General features: G+C 43.6%; 1 protein-coding gene across 2 annotated transcripts in view; it reads right to left on the bottom strand.

The window, feature by feature from the left end:
• The window catches only part of SEC31B (SEC31 homolog B, COPII coat complex component), a 29,299-nt gene extending 16,423 nt beyond the window's left edge, over positions 1-12,876 (bottom strand). The window contains exons 1-14 of one of the 2 annotated variants that reach the window (XM_026050250.1): positions 12,853-12,876; positions 12,152-12,260; positions 11,768-11,871; positions 11,338-11,426; positions 9,655-9,778; positions 8,647-8,842; positions 8,191-8,286; positions 6,922-7,062; positions 5,934-6,076; positions 5,590-5,689; positions 4,372-4,533; positions 2,250-2,402; positions 1,356-1,586; positions 794-868 (exon numbers count right to left, since the gene is read on the bottom strand). In XM_026050250.1, coding sequence (XP_025906035.1) covers positions 794-868; positions 1,356-1,586; positions 2,250-2,402; positions 4,372-4,533; positions 5,590-5,689; positions 5,934-6,076; positions 6,922-7,062; positions 8,191-8,286; positions 8,647-8,842; positions 9,655-9,778; positions 11,338-11,416 — 1,500 coding nt within the window. In that variant the 5' untranslated portion in view covers positions 11,417-11,426; positions 11,768-11,871; positions 12,152-12,260; positions 12,853-12,876. Of the gene's footprint in view, positions 1-793; positions 869-1,355; positions 1,587-2,249; positions 2,403-4,371; positions 4,534-5,589; positions 5,690-5,933; positions 6,077-6,921; positions 7,063-8,190; positions 8,287-8,646; positions 8,843-9,654; positions 9,779-11,337; positions 11,427-11,767; positions 11,872-12,151; positions 12,262-12,852 lie in introns of those variants that run through there. The other variant, XM_026050257.1, reaches the window with a different exon arrangement.
• Positions 12,877-15,105: the final 2,229 nt, after the last annotated feature.

Below are 15,105 nucleotides of genomic sequence, written 5' to 3'. Positions count from 1 at the left end.
GCTATTCCCCTGGCTCTTTCACCCGTTTGAAAAGTTCCATCTCTCCCTATTTCTATTATTTAGTTATCTAGCAGATGCTATTTGTCCCTTTCATGAGGGCACAGACCACGCTGCTGCAAGAGTCTCTTCTGCCACTGCTCCATCAGTGTGATGCCCAACTGCCTTCATCTACCACTTTCTTTCTCACTGAGGAATTCCCTGAGGCACAGACAGCTGGAAGCTAGAACACTCACACAACTACCACATTGTTATATGCTCCTCTGGGCATCAACAACCAGAGCTAAAATATCGGCCTCAAGCCCTCTTCGGTCTGACTCTGCACAGCTGTGGTTTTATTCTCATGGGTGCCAACATTTGCTTTTTAATAAGAATTCAGGAGATCTAGGCTCAGCATAAACAAAAAACAAAACCCAAAGAAAACCAAAGATCTGAACAGCCTTTTCAGACTTTTTCTTTTTACACCACTCTCTCAAAGCAGACCTCAGAGACAAGCAGTTAATCTTTCAGGTCTGGGGAGAAAGCCTCAGATCTCAGTAGAGGTTTCATGAGCATACACTGRTTTAGCACCCCATCTGTAGTCCAAAAAAACTACACAATGTTCTTTGCAGAGCAGTTCCTTGACCAATGCCCTAGGCTTCAGTTTGGGGGTGAGGTACCCCTCACCTGAAATTTCATGGTTAACTAGCTTTCATGTGGCACAAGATCACTCACTCATCTCCAGTAGGGACCCCACAATTTCCCTTCAGTGGCCCTAGCCCTGTATAGGCTTCTCTCTGTTGTACACACTCCTTACCTTCTTTTGCAGATCTTCTTGACTGTAGCCCAGCAGCTTGAGGAGTTTTGTCCTGGACTCCTGCTCCAGATTCACCTGGGTCCCATGGAAAATGGAAAGAGAGAAGAAAACCTCATCTTCTTGCTCCAATGACTGGTTGCTTCTGCAGCAAAGTTTAGAGTTTGGACCCAATTATGACAAATCTGGCTGSTGACTGCTGTATACTGTGCAGCCTTAATTCCAAAGCCTATTGATTTTAAGTTATAATTGCAACATAAAGGTGAATTTGAGTTGTCACATAGTTATAAGTGTGGTATATCTGGCTATCCAAGCTATATCAGTTTAGCATACAGACTGAAAGCCCCAAATAGTCTACCATAAAGACCATTACAACTGAAAAAAAAAGCCTCCAAAATCTCCACTGCCAAAACATTTCTTTAGATGAATAATTAATTAGTCTACCTAGTACAGTTTAAAATCCTGTAGAATAGGAATATGTACAGCTATAGAGGGACATAATAGGTACATTTCACCCCAGGAATGCAGAAGAACAGACACCTGGGTTTCTCCATAGTCATACTACCTTCAGGAAGTTCCAGAGGTTCTCATCGAACTGCAGCTTGGCTGTCTGGATCCTGCTCTTGCAGTACTCAAGGAGGTTCCCTGACTGCAGGGCCATCTGCAGTTCTCTGGATCGGACCAGGAACTCTGTTTCAGTAGTTACTTGACTGATGAACACCTGGCGAGGGCAAGTCTGCTGCACTTGCTGTCCAGAAACTTTGGTAAGACCAAAGGTAATCAATTTTCCTCCAAACTGAGGAGAACAAAGGGAGACACAGTAAGCCTTCTTGTAAGGGAAGGTAAAAACAACTCAGCTTTTCATTTGACAAAGCTGGCTCAAGTTCCACAAAGAACATCTGTATGTGCCTGGCTGCTAGTGACACTGGAAGGAGTTCCTATCACAAGCCCTTCAGCTCACTGACAATCATCATGCTGGTGTATGTGCTATCAGGCACAGCCAACTGCAWAGGCCAGAGAGGCACAGAAGAAGAAATACTCTGAACTGTTCTTTTCTGCAACTGTCAGGCAGGCTGCACTGATTAAAATGCATCATGTGAGTGGCAGGCACTAGAGAGACAGAAGAAGCAAGTTGAAAATTATGTATGTGGGTAGAAAGGAGAAAGACAAGAAAGTAGAATGGGAATGCATATGCTAGAGCCTACAGGGGAAATTTATGAGCTTCCTTCAGCTCCGTAAACTCCTTCTCTTATGTGCTTTGCTATCGGACTTTGTTCAAAATGTATCTGAACACAGGGCAGGAGAGCTTCCTTGTATGAAACACCACACTGCGCATTACACAGGCATCCAAAAGAGCAAGTAGCAGGAAAAGAAAAAGGTTTCTCTAACAAGAAAAATAGATTGCATCAAAAGAGAGGAATCTATTGAATTTTCAGCTAAGGATGCTCCATTTACTTACTGCAAATGAAACTCCCACAGGTCTACGAATCCACTTGGGTGGCTTTTTCAAAGGTGGAATCAAGGTGGTCTGAGCTACTTGCTCTGGCACCTGCAGAGGAGGAAGGGTCTGTCCTGTGCCAAAGGGATCGAGGTTGTTGAAGGAGGAGGAGATCTAGGATCAAATGCAAAAGGGGGGTGAAATATAATTCTGTTCCCCTCTTTATGATATAAATACATTCAACTACTGCTTGGTAATTAGTTACCCTCTTTGCAGATGAAGAAAGAGTCTATTACTCCTCTTTCTGGAGAGTCACCAACTCCCTATATGAGAGAAATAGTATTTCCAAACAGTTCTGGAAATTATTTCTTATGCAAGGTTCACCTTGAGAGATTTTTATGAGTTTTCCTTAGCAAACTGTAAACTGCTTAACACACACTGCTTTTGGCCTAGCACCYAGCTCATAAACACAAGAGTTACAAAATTACTTTCTTTATGCAAGGCAGCAATTACATATGGTCAAAAGTTGCCCAGCTTTTTTATGAGCAAAACAAGAAATAAGTGCTGACTGCTTTTCTGTTGAGGGTGTCTTTAGAAAGCATTCGTTTTAAGGACCGTCTCCAACTTGTATAAGACTTCAGATGGGCTTGGTGAAATAAATCTCTTCATACTTTCTTGTCTAGTCAGAACTGGGCCCTGATCTTGATTTCTAAGTCAGTGACTATATATACACACAGGGCTGCTCGCAAGTGTTCGCAGTTTTTAATCCTGKTGGCATAGGCTTGATGCTTACAGAGAACCCCACTAAAGTGGGGCTGCATGATGGGGTGTAGGCCCAAGGAACTGGCAGACCTGAATGGGAGCAACGCAAGGCTGTGCAAGGCCAGCTTGCCAAAGGAAGAACCAGAGGCAAGAGCTAGACACTTCGTCCTTCAAGTCACCAGTCACTTGAGKGGAAACTAAAACAGATCATTTTCTGGGGGAACACCTTGAACTTAAGAGATCATCTCCCCTCACCCAAACCTTAAAAAAATAAATATACTCTACAGAGATATCAGGAACATSAGAATGAAGATTTTTGTCAAGAAGTTTCTGTCCTGATACCACGAAATCCAGAGGACGGAGCGCTGAAGAGGTCATTAACTCCCCTGCCTCTCTAACTACTGTCTTCTACTGCTGTAGATGTAAGATTGTACCTGTTACTGTCTTCTACTTTTGTACTATTTTATTTACCTGGGAGCTGTTCTACACTACTTTTCTTCAATTTTGACATGTGGAAGAGTAGTCACATACACATAAAGGAAATTCTCCGTGGATTATATAAATCTTTAATCTCCTATGGCTGTTGCTTCATAAAATATTTTTTCTCTTGCAAATCCTATGAAACTGAACTCAGATACAAATTACTATATAAAGTAGCACTTAAACATGCTTATATATATATATATTCTCTTAAAACTGTATTTTAATATTTTCTTTTGCTGGGAGAGAAGGAAGGAATTAAGAGGCCAGACAACAAACTGAAAACAACATTTCAGATAACACTGACATTTATTTTGTTCAGAATTTGGCTATCTATTCATTGGATGGACAACCGGTATCAGTTTCAAAAATATTAAGCCAACTTATTAAGCCATTAAGCCATTAACTCCAAGTTATAGTCAACTGGCTTGGATAATAWGCTACTTTTTAAGATCTTTTTCATAGGTAATAAGGGAAAATTTGTTGTATTAGTTGGTATTGATTTATTTAATTTCGATTTAAAGGCAAGAAAGGCTCAYTACTCTAACAGCTGTGCTACTTTAGTTTTAGCCTAGAAGTAGCAATCACAGAATACACATGTATCATCAGAACTCCTGATTTTGGTTTTGTTTATATACTTTCACTTTACAAAAGATACCAAGAAAACTCTTTATCAAGAGGCAATGTATAGGCCTACGACCCATCTGGAATTGTATGGATATTAAGTCCCCACCCAGACAGCTTCTGGCTCTCACACACACCACACAGCAGTTCATTCTTGTGGGTGAGATGACTGTATTCSTTCAAACCCTGCTGTTACATGGGTGTGCTTCTCACACTCTCAGAAGCCAGATAAAAAGCTGCCAATGCCTCAAGCCCTGGCATGTTCAAAGGACTTTACCTTGTCAGCCTGAGTCTTCTGTTGAGCTTCTAAACTGCCACCCATAACAGAATAAATGTTGATCCACCCATCAAATGTGGCAGCAGAGAAGACTGTGGGATTCCGAGGGCACCACTGGACATCAAAGCACCACTGACTCCGAATGGGCAACTCATAAACCACCTACCCCAGAAAGAGAGAAGGCATGAGCACATGACACTGAAACAGTCCCCTAACAATCTCTGCATAAACGTCCTGCTTAAATTTAGACCCTGCAAATCTACAAAAGCATGCATGTAAAGACAAACCATCTCTACTAAAATTGGCTTTTAAGTTCTTTGCTTAAACTATGGTGTTTTAGGAGTCGAACTTCAGTTACAAATCGACACCAGGAAAGTTAGATTCTGTTCTAGCCACTAGACATCTGTACAGAGTTAGCATCAAAAGGCATCAAACCACAAGGGCAGCATTTTATGCCTTTCACAAAAATGGCTTAACTGTTTTCCTTGCCTCCAGGTCAGCTCAGTGAAACTGTCCCACAAGCTGCATTTGGCCTAGGGCTCCTGGCTGGTCTTTGTTAGAGTACTTTGTCCACGCTATCATCAAGATCAACTGAGGGCATTTTGTTCAGAGGTTCAAAACCCAGTTTCATCCAAAAACTTTGCACTGAATGAATAGGCAGGAGAAGTTTCTGCACAGCCTTATTTYAGATGTTTAAAACTGGCTGTATTGCCTCGGTATTTCAAAGATGGTATTTGAGATGCATGATACAATGAACACACATCTGTGAAACCTCTGTACTGGAGAAAGTTTGTACACATCTTTAGTTACACTATTCCATTCTCTGAGACCTTAAAAATACTCATTATTCTTGAGGTTTTCCTTCTGTTTTTGAATATTCTACAAGATGGAGAAAGAAGATACAAAAGATCACAGGATCCACTACATATATGGACAAAAAAAGGAGTAATTAAGATTAGCTGAAGCTAAGTTTTGGTTTAAACTTTTTTCCTTCTATGACCTCTGTACRCAGATGGAGGAAATATCTGAAAGTCTCTGTTGTTTTCAGATTGCACATGCACAACAACCTCATTCTCTTTGGACAGGAAAAATGCAGAAGACAAATTGTTGGAAACAACATTGTTCCTTCACAGAAATACAGAGCAGGGACACACACATAGCATGCCTCACAGCTCTGTATACAGGAGACACTATGCACTTCTAGCTGTGGTCACCTACCTCCCCCGTACTTGGGTTCCAGCACAAGATCCGGTTGTCTTTGGCACTGCTCAACAGCAGCTCAGGGTCAGCGTGGCACCAAGAGACAGAGAGAACTCCCCTAAAATAGGRTAGAAAGAAAATACAGTCATATTTCACACCCATCCATTTTCCTGTCAAAAAGGAAGATACATTTGCAYGTAAGCTCAAAAATACTAGTTCTCATTTCTGCCTGAACCAGAYCAGTCGGTGAAACAAAGCAGCCTATAAACACATCAGAGCTTGCCAAAGCTCAGTCTCCCACAGCTGCCTTCCTTTTAAACACAGAGGTCCTTGCAAAGGCAGCAAGACTAGCAGGCCCTCACCTCGTGTGCCCTTCCAGCTGGCTCAAAGGAGAGGTAGCAAAACGCAAGTCCCATATTTGGATCACTGGCAAGCGGTCATCCTCTGAGGAAAGAACGAGCTGGGTTGCAACTTCTGGGTGCCAGGCCATGCCTGAGCAATGCATCTAGGGACAAAAATAGCACGGGCTGAAAATTCAGCAATGCAGACTGGTAACAGCAAGACAGAACATAAAAAAAACCATTCATCCTATTGAAAGATTAATTCTACATTTGTATAGGAAGAGATCTGCAATTGCAATTTTTTTCTACTCCCACCTCATTCTTTTACGAACTAAAGGACTTATCGTATATTCCTGCACAGCTGGGAGCCCTGCTTTGGATATAGGAAGATTTCCTTACACACTCCTTTAGGAACTTCARCAATCTCGCTGCAAGGTTATAGGAACATCTGCCTGCAGGCACAGACACACAAAACCTTAGGTCTTCCTTCTTCAGAGGATGATTTGTATCAACAACTGCATCTTTCTCAAGGTCCAACAACTTGTGATACCTCCTGAAATAACACTTTGCTGCATTTATTTTCAGCCTTCCATGCTTTAAAATGAGCCAAATGCTGGTTTGGATTGACAACTACAGCATGGCAACAGCATGAATTATGCACATATTTGGCCACCTCAAGCTCTGACCCAGGACAAGTACTCCAAAGAGCAAGGCAATGTCTTGTTTCTACAATCTTCTGCTCCTTGACTCTTCTCCCCTCATTGCAAACAGGGACTCTGAACACAGCTGCAGCAGCTCAAAACTGTTAAAATCTAAGGATGCTCTGGACCAATTCACTCCCAGCTCCTACTATAGCCTTTTTATAAAGGCCTTCCATTTCCAAGAGGACCAATCCCAACAGCTCCCACAATACAAGAACACTTCATCTCGAGAGCCCATGCCACTGTTTTGCAGTCACTGATGGGGCAAGTTGCAGACCCATCAAAACCCCAGGCCTTCCTCCACTCACCCGGTTGCTGTGGTCGCTCACTTTGATGATGGGCTCATTCTTCCTGAGGTCCCAAACCACAGCCTTGCCACTTGGGTGAGCAGAGGACAGGATATGCTGCACCTGCCGATTCCAGGACACCACACTGACGTCTTCATGAGGCTGCCAAGATGGGAAAGGTCACAGATAATTACCCTCATGAGGACGGAACATCAGTGGCAGGTGTCTGTCACCAGCTTGACTAGAATATTTGAGAATCTATAGATTCCTCTCTTTGATCTTTGATCAACTAACTGGAAATAGGAGCAACACTGACAGGAAACATAAGGAAGCATGAGGAAAACCTTCACAAAAAGTGCAGTGAACAGATATTTCTAGAGGGCAGTGTCCCCTGCAAAAGCTCCTTCACACCTTGTGAGCAGGTATTAGGTTCTACTCTGTGTCTGCACTGGTCAAATGTGTCCAAAACTATTAATTCCACAATAACGCAACAGACACACACAGAAGAGCCCATAATATATTGAGATTAGGCTGTAAAACAGAGACAACATAGATGTTTCTACCTTAGCTCCCAGAAGTGAAATTAAAATGGAAAAATGACGTTGTGCAACATTTCAAGAGTACAGCAAGATGGACAGTGAAGCATTCAAGGCTAATTCCTGCTATTTTATCTACATCAATGAAAGAGATCGGCAAGGAGACAAACAGAATGCTAACTGCAGGAAATCTTGGCCTGCTTTTAAGCAAGCTTACTATGATCTTTCCACTTTCAGGAGCTGATTGCCCTGAATAACATAATCAGGATCAGAAGACTGAAGCTTCCCTTCTGAGCTTAGGAAACATCTGGAAATAATGGCCCAGATGCATTAAGTGACTCATTGGCTGTACTGGGAATATTGCTATCACAGGATGAAAAGCTTCAGCTGAAGCAAATTTGCACCTCAGAGAAGGTCCAATAATCCTTCTTAATCCATCACACATGCCCCAGCTGAGTCTCAGGATAAACTAGTCTGTAATTTGATTTAAATCCACAGAGTGCCCACCCATTCATGCAATCGGCATCCCTCCAAAGCTGACAGCCTACCTCCCTTCCCTCCATACCACTCCCTCCACCTCTCCAGAATGAAACTAATTGGTCAGTTCCAACTCACCTTCCTCCTAAGAGAGGTCAAGAGGATTCTCCCTTCAGAGACTGAAGAGAACAGGATCACTCCACACCCTCCTATCATTTCATTTTGCTTCCTGAGAAACAAAACTGCAGAGGTCTTGCCCAGAGGAAAACTCTTTTACCTGTGATTTAGCTCCTGGTGTCATAGGCACACTGAAGTTATTCAAGTCCCAGATGAAAATTTCAGAATCATTTGCTCCGGAGGCCAAGAGGTTACTCTGTAAGGAGAGTAAAAGCTCAACAGAGTTTCCTGCTCACAGGGATGGACTTCCTAAAAATAAGTCTAAGCAGAAGAACCCCAAAGCTCCCAAAGTTGGCCAAGAGCTAATTTACAAAGAAACAAACAACTTAATCAAGGTCACTGGCAAATTCAGAAAAACAAAACAAAAAAAAAAAGAAAGAAAAAAACAGAACTAAAAATCTGAGTTCCAGACCAGTCCTGTATCACAACTACCTCCTATCACAAACCACTCTCCTACGGGTTAAATCCCTTCCTTCAGCTTATAGACCTGCATAAGCATGTGAAATATTCATGGCRATTAACCTTCATTAACTGCGAATGTCTCAAGGCCGGGTACCTGGAAAGGGTTGAAATCAAGAGCTCGGACGGGGCCGGAATGCTTCTCTGTCTGCCCAATCACAGGCTCGCTCTTGGAAGCGAGGATGCGGGGCACGCTGTACATTGTCAGCACTCCATTGTCCCCTCCACCAATGATCACTCCAGAGGACTCGGGGGACTCACTGCCAAAGCTACCCCAGATCAGCTTATGGAACCTGAAGAAAGAGAAAATGAAGCTGGCATGAGCCACAATATTCAGTGGATGGCAAGATACCCTGCACTACCAAGAATCATATCGATATTCCACCCTATGCAACACCCACATCAATCTGCACACCTTAACTAACTACCTYGTTTGAGGTTGACTGTGGCTCCTACATCCAAAAAGAAACGAGCTTCTTTACAGTGTCTGTGACAAAGGAAGTTACARTAGMTCTCTTTTTTTWAATTATTTTTATTTTTTAAAGAGTTTAGGACTTCAAATGGGATTTGGTGAGAGAAATACTCTGAACTACACAATATGGACATGATTGTAAGATTAGAGGACTACGCTCTTTCCAGCCTTCAAGTCTGGAGAAAAAAAATATATATATATACACACACACACACAAATATATATGCTTATTCACTGTAAAACCTGCTGATTACAAATCAAAGGTAACTTTTTTGCACTAGGTACAAACATTCCTGGCAAATGTAACAAATCTCTTCCTCCTAAAAAGCAAGCATCATTCAACTGCCTTTTTTTTTAATTGTAAACCTAAAACCCCAGCTATTTCACATGATACTGAAGAACCCACCAGACTAACACAGAAGCCTTTTAGACTTCTCCACTGATGTAACTGCTGTACCTTTGCAAACACATCACATACACAACCTGACTTGTCTCAAGCCAAGAATGATCAGTCCTTAAAGACAGAAGGCAAACTAATTCCAAAAGATCACTTTAAACCTAGAAAATATGATTTTACCCTCTCCCCGTTCCTGTACTAGAAAAAGTCCTCTTGAGTTCCACAACCTCTAGTACCTGTTTGAGGCAGGGAGGATTCCTTTCTGCTTCATGTCCAGAGAGGGATCCCTGAAGTCAACCTCAAATATTTCCAAGGTGGCATTTGTACTGAAGGATGCATCCAGCTGCTGGGCAGATGTTCCTAGTAGAAGTATAAGGGGAACACTTATAAGTGGTCACATGAACACAAGACACAACAAGAGCAAGGCTTTGGCACTGCAACCAATCTTTCACCAAGGAATAAATTCTTGACTGATAGTCGACATGTCCTTGTTGGCTCAAGGACAGGACATGTCTGAACAGTCCAAACAGAGGAGCCTAAAGCTAAGGCAAATGCTCTGAAAGAAATCAAGACTTCTTCAAGAACTGCTGAGCATCCAGGCCACTGATGCAAAAAATACCTTTATCTCTCTGGGAAGATGCAATTCATATATCCTCTTCCAAACAGCCGCAACCATTGATAATAGGTCCTTACAAAATAATAGGTCCTTACAAAATTACAAACACAACTGCATCATGAAACCCAGGTATAAACTCCGTATATTATGATCTCAAATACTTCTGTATGCTGGTCCCTAATCACAAAGTCTTGATCACATCTTCTAAACCTAGACAGGAACAAAAGTTCTTCAAACCTAGTCACCTAAAAGTTCACCGAGAACACACAAAAAGGTAGCAGTCACATAGGGATGGCTTCCTTACTTCTCCCTAGTTTAGGGAATAAAAGCTAAAAATAGATTGAAGATTGCCTAACAGGACACTGTCGAGCATATAGTCACTCAGTTACCACAGGGATCCTCCATGAGTGCCTATGGGAGGAGAAGTGTCCAAGGGACTACAAAAAAACAGYATAAATTATGAAATGATGCAGCTTCTAAAGTAGAATGAGGTCAAGGTCTTTGGTGTAACGAAAACCCTCGCCTTATTAGAAAGGCACAAAATAGACAGTCTACRCTAAAAGTAGTAATGTTGCTTTTAAGGCAACAGTTGAACTTTAGTCATGTTCTCCAGATAGYCAGCCCCATAAAAGAGCAGCAACAACACCACCACAGCAGCGCTGCGCAACGCGGGCAAGAACCAGGGCTGGCTGGCTCACATGCCGGGGACACAGCTCAGGCCAGCAGCTCCACACCAGCAATAAAGTCACCTGCTGCCAACTCAGCGAACGTGCTGACTTGAAGCTTCAGGAAATAAAAGATTTACACGAAGAGCAAATAATGAATAATATCAACAAAACGCAAATYTAAGGGTTTGCAGAAGTATTAAAAATGAAATTAAGCAGAAAAAGGCAGTTTTAGGAAAAGAGTGAGAGCTCTCTATAATTGAGCTGTCAAGTGCTAGTGTCTGAAACCCAAAGTGAGCTTAAGTGGACRTGATCAGAATGAGTTTTGCTCCACAGACATACCAAGTAAGTAACCTTAATTTATTTTTTATAGCAAGCAGGTGCTACAGTTCAGACACTTGAAGCAAATAGACTTAATTAGAAGTAAATACTTAATTAGAAGTAAAAAGCTAATTTCCTTCCTTGAAAAAAAGCCCCTTAAAGAGTCAAAGACTGACATAACAAAAAAGCAAAAAAAAACTTGCTTCTAATTTTTCCAGTGTTTATTTTAGTGAGAATTGTTAAAAGATATGACTGATACCACATAATCYCTCTCTTTGACTCATACTTTCATTTCCTTGAATTATAAAGAATTTTACCTGTTGCTAGATAAACAGGGTGGTTGTTTGCTGGACTCCATGCTTGGACAGCTGTTCGCTCTATTTCCTTTAGCTTCATTTTCCAGGCTCTAGAAAAACAGAAAAAAAATACACAGTGGTTAGAACAGTGGCTAGAACAGTCTGGCAAAGTTAGCATCAAAATAACCACCCCAGTAACAAAATAGTCCCCTCACAGAAGAATATTTGCAGCGTGAAAACAAATGGCTCTCAATAGAGTAAAATTATTTGATACTTCCTAAGATAGTTAATATTATTTTACTGGGATGAATCAGGGTACTTTAGAGCTCAAAAAAAATAAAAGRCCACATGTCTGATCCCAGATTTTGTTTCACATATAGCTCTTTTTCCCCTATGCCAGTTATAAGGAGAGTTGCAGTAAAAGGACAAGAATCTAAATTAAACAACATACTCAAGTCTTCAGTCCAGGCTCATTTACACCAGCTGCAGAAATTAAACAAATGTCTCTGCAAAGTTCTAGTTGCTCTCTTTGAATAAGCTGATGTCAGAATATACCTAGGCAGAAAAGAAGCAGAAAGAATCTCAGGACAGGCTAAATTCCAAACAGCAAAGTGACGTGGCAAGAGAAAACAAAGTACAATACTACCAAGTGCCAATTCAGTTACTGTACTTTGTTCTCACTCTGCTCAAAATGCACAAAGAAACAAACTGAAGAAGTCAAATGAAATATTTTAATGGTAAAAGGTGAGTGATCTAAAAGAAACTATGACATTTTAGTCTCAGCTCTAACGACTTTTTTTTTTTTTAAATTAACTATGGATAGGTCAACTGGCACCTGTAAAACGGTACTGGAATTCTCTAYGGCACCAGACAGGGATTAGCTCAGCAGTAATGCAGCAGCAGGATAACTGTAAGTCAAACTTCAACAACAGGCAGCCAGGAACCTGCAATATTGAATATTAAAATACACTCACATTGCAATTCAACATAGGACCCCATTCTTGCTGCAGATAAAGCCCCCAACACCTCTGGGACTCGGGCTATGCCCTGACCTTCCAGGCCTGTCAGTATATAAACAATGTATAGTAGCAGCGATACTCAAGAAGATGCCTCATTCACGGGCCAGCAGGGCCCTGCTCACAAGTGGCTCCTGCACCTCTCAAACCTGGCTGCAATCACTGAATTCCAGCTAAACAGAGCTGCTCACGGAGCCTCCAGCTGACACTGTGCTGAATAAAGCAAAACTGGCAGCACGCCACAACGCTCTGCATCTTGACAGCTCGCTGCAATTCATCTTCCCTGGTTGCTCAGAGCCGTTTGCTTTAGCCAGGCTAACGGCAAAATCACAGGCGGCATCAYCTGGGCCCTCTGCTCCGACACAGGGCTACCAGCATCTGTTTGGGCAGCTTGGTCTTACCTGGACCAGAATATACGTGTTTATTCCAAGCCAGATTCATAAACATGGTTGCTGTGTCCAGCCACCCACTGACTGATCAAACCACATAAAAGACAAATTTTGAAGGAAACTTCAGGCACCTTGTGGCTTATATGAAGTTTTGGCCTCCAGCTATCTGAAAGGAGAATCCAGTTGGCATTGCTTGTTGGATTTGGGCCTGATGACTAGTAACTCATATTCTTTTTACCAACACTAAGCAGAAGAAAGGGACATCCTCTCTCCCCTCCATGCACTATTCTCTCATCATAGGACATGCTGCTTGATTAGAATTTCTTTAATGCTTGTCCGCATTAGTCTGCGGCGGAATCTCTCAAAGTACCTATTTCYAGTCTCACATTAGCTTTATTTCAACTTAGTCAAGGCCCCATGCACTGAACACATGCACAATAACACAAATATTACTATTTTCTGTCTTCCAGCACACACTATTCCTGCTTCTCTCTAGGCCTCTGTCTAGGCCTCTTTGCCACAAGCTTGCAGCCCCCGTTCACCAGTGTCCCACAAGCACAGGAGTCCCTGGCTGATCTGCTCCAGCTGCCAGCAGAGGAGCACAGCTGTGCCCAGAAGGCGTGGGRGGAACCTGTGGTCTATTACACGAGGCACTACCTGTCTCCAGCGGTGCTGGGGAGCAGGACAGCTGGTATTTTACTTACCAGACCCTTTCCTGCCTCCTCCTCCTCCAGTTACAATCCATCAAGAGAGCTCACTGTACAAACACACATAACTGTTCATTGGCTTTGAGGGGACAATTCCCTTGTGAATCCATCAGGATGAAGGGGCAATGGCCAGGAGACCTCTCCCCTCACTTAARTTAATTGGTGAGGAAGCAACAAGGAGCACAACCATCAGGGACTAGCTAGGCCAATGGCACCAACTTCCACGTCTTTCCCTCAATGCCAGAGTGGTTGTGAGCAGCACAACTCACATCAATCACCCAACTCTTCAGCAGATCAATAGATCACAAAGCCTTTTGCATAGAAAGCCAACACTGGTGACCCTATTTCACCAGAATAAGTTGGCGCGGAATGGGAAGGTAAAGCACCTTGCACAACGCAGCCAAGCCACTCAGAGGAAAGCAAACAYGCACCTTTGGGGTGAGTGCTGTGTTAACAGCACAGAAGCTCTGGATCACAACCCCTGAAAAGGCAGGGACGTCCCTCTGCCTGARGACAAAGCAGCAGTGACAGACTTGAGAAGACCCACAGAAGATGCGTAAGAAGCCCAAAGGTCACAGAATCCCATCCTCACCCAAGCACCTTCTATCAATTCAGCTCCATTGCATATTAATGGGCTCCAAATTTGAAAGAGAAAGAAGCTGTTTGGAGCCTTATTCCTTGCAAAGAGGTGATTCTTCTACACACTTTGTACTTCTATATCCAGAACCAGACTTACGATCCTTAAACCAGGGAAGAAAGACATTCTTTTAGCAACCTCCTGTGGACACTTGACAAAAACTCACAAGCAGAGCACTGTTCCACAAGAAAATCTATATGGAGAGATTGCCACCTGCTGTTAACTCACAAAGTAGCATCTAAGGCCTCAGAGGAAGCTCGTGATTTTCTCAGCACGTCTAATTAATTAATCATGACAATCCTCCTCCTTCTGCAGGGACATCTGATTACAGACTTAAGGCATTAACGAGCCTCAGCCCCACAGGAGTCGCAGAGAGGAGGAGCATTTCCCGAAGCCTCCCTGGCCCAGGCTCTGCACAACATCCCTACATGGTAACACTGTCTCCAAGGCAAAACCCAGGGGTCGGGGCATTCCCTGCACTGGGGRACGGGGAGCACCCAGCTCAGCAGCCGAAACTACACGCACATCTCTCTCACACGGCGGTGGATCGCGGGCAGGGCTCACACAGGCAGAAGCACCTCACCCTGCGAACCTGAAAGACTTGTTGCTCAGAGCTCGTCGCCTCGGACCGCGATCCCTGCTCCAGCTGATTGAACCTGCTCGCTGCCCTCACAATCACCTGGCCTCGCTCCAGCGGAGCCCTCTGGCTCACCACCTACACCCAGGCRGTGGGAAATCCCTCCCTATGGATCCCCCATCTGCCACCAGCCACAGGCACCCAAACCCTCCTCTCCGAGCAGCTCCCACCGAGGCTGCTGAACTTCCAAGYGGGCAGTGAAGGAAGCCGGCGGCCTCATCCCCCTTCGCCGTGGGGAAACGTGGGGCAGGGGCAGCTTGCCCGAGGCCACCGGCATGGAACCCCCCGGGAGGCCCCCGGGCCGTGACGCAGCGGCCCAGAACAAACTCCCCGGGGCGGCCGCTCAGCCCCGCGCTCCGCGGCGCTGCCCCGGCGCTGCCCGCGCTGCCCCGGGGGCGCGGGG

This window comes from Nothoprocta perdicaria, unplaced genomic scaffold (assembly GCF_003342845.1).
Source record: "Nothoprocta perdicaria isolate Ctin4 unplaced genomic scaffold, notPer1 scaffold_110, whole genome shotgun sequence".
NCBI classification, from domain to species: Eukaryota; Metazoa; Chordata; class Aves; order Tinamiformes; family Tinamidae; genus Nothoprocta; species Nothoprocta perdicaria.
The sequence above is the reverse complement of the archived record's forward strand: the minus strand, read 5'-3'. Positions and strand labels throughout refer to the sequence as shown.